Raw genomic sequence first — 1,543 nt, 5'->3', positions numbered from 1 at the left:
GAGAGACAGAGAGAGAGAGAAGGCCATTTGTTTTATTTATGGGGAATTAGTCACAACAACCATATTCTTACCTTCTCACGCCACTATCTGTGCTTTTCGGGAGAATGTCGTATGCCCTTTGGAGAGCTGATCTAGTTGCCGTGATGCCACTTACAAAAGTTACTGATTTAATATCATTCTGTAGTGTACACTTATTTTTTCCTTGCGGATGGTTGATATAGTTTATTGGGGTATATATATCAGTTTTACTGGAATAAGTTACGACAGCGAGTCTCGTGTGTTTGTTAGACACTGGAAAAAACTTAGACGATTGGTCTACAAAGTCTACTTCATTCTTAAAACCGGGTTCAGTAACGCTACCCGAACTATCAAGAACGTATACTAAGTACATAGGTTCCGTTTGATATAATTGAAACAATCCTAACAAACGTTTGCTTTCTGTGATTGTAGCATCCTCGCCATTTATACCTTGTAAGTAAATCACTAAAAGCAGCGTATAGATCGAAGTGCTGGATCTCATCTTTACGGATTATCTAGTGACTGTCAATGGCCTAAGTTCACACAATATCATAATATATATTTCACTTCCTATGATACCAATTTCCGCTGTAGGCCTACTGGCTAACCAATAAATATTGACAATGAACGAGGAAAGGATTTGTATTGGTTAAATATATTGATGTGGTTAGAAACTTGAAAGATTGACAGTATATTGGCCCATGAATTATTTCTGGTTTCCTTGACATATTTTTGGCCCTGGAATTGTGGATTAGGGTGTAAGATCAAATCAGTCAAGGGTAAAATCATCTGCAAGCCATGGACAGAATTTATATGGAAGGCATGCGATTCTAAAACAATACTTTGAAAAACGCGTCAAACTACCATAAAAATGCTGAATTGAAAATAATACATAATATTCACAAAACACTTATTATCAACCATTATTAAATATGTAAAATTATTGAAAAGTATTGGTTCAGAAAGTACGAATAGTCTCTTTTCTTGTAGAATTTTACCTAGCATTGAAGCGAGCGAGAATTGAATGTTTAATTGTTCTTAGAGGTACTAGAACATTTCGCCGATTGCCAGTTGACCGAAAGAACATTCCCCTACACCGGAATTCTCCGACACCAAATTTCGCTGCCATACATCAAAACAAATGCTGGCGAATTGTATGTTGGTGACTGGCCTCGCTAGCCGGCAAGTACCATCAAACGCAAGATGACATTTCGACACCAAAGGAGAGAAGTCAGTTGGCAACTGTAGTTATAAGGAGCACCAATGGGAGACCCGGACCAATTGACTGCCAAGCCGACTTCCCTCCTACTTCCCATCAAGAATAGAGTGGGATAGCTCAAAAGGCAAAAGTCGGAGGTTAAATGAAAGACCCATGCGTGACATTTTGAGAGTGGCGACTTTAAACTTACAGGAAAGGGAATTGAATTAGCAGATGATAAGGAGGAAAAAGATAGACATATTGAGTCTGCAAAAGATTAGATGGACAGGACAGAGAGCAAGAAATCTTGGGATGGACAGCAAGATG

The 1,543-nt window shown here is 38.5% G+C and overlaps 1 protein-coding gene across 1 annotated transcript in view; it reads right to left on the bottom strand.

Annotated features, from left to right (window-relative positions):
• The window catches only part of LOC117117462 (sushi, von Willebrand factor type A, EGF and pentraxin domain-containing protein 1-like), a gene marked incomplete at its 3' end in the record, with an annotated part of 39,665 nt that extends 39,145 nt beyond the window's left edge, over positions 1-520 (bottom strand). The window contains exon 1 of the mRNA XM_033261763.1: positions 430-520. Coding sequence (XP_033117654.1) covers positions 430-520 — 91 coding nt within the window. The remainder of the gene's footprint in view (positions 1-429) is intronic.
• Positions 521-1,543: the final 1,023 nt, after the last annotated feature.

This window comes from Anneissia japonica, unplaced genomic scaffold, assembly GCF_011630105.1.
Source record: "Anneissia japonica isolate Jap-2015-1 unplaced genomic scaffold, ASM1163010v1 scaffold11291_len59204_cov126, whole genome shotgun sequence".
Lineage (NCBI taxonomy): Eukaryota > Metazoa > Echinodermata > Crinoidea > Comatulida > Comatulidae > Anneissia > Anneissia japonica.
Note: the sequence above shows the minus strand (reverse complement) of the source record. Positions and strands in the feature narration are given on the sequence as shown.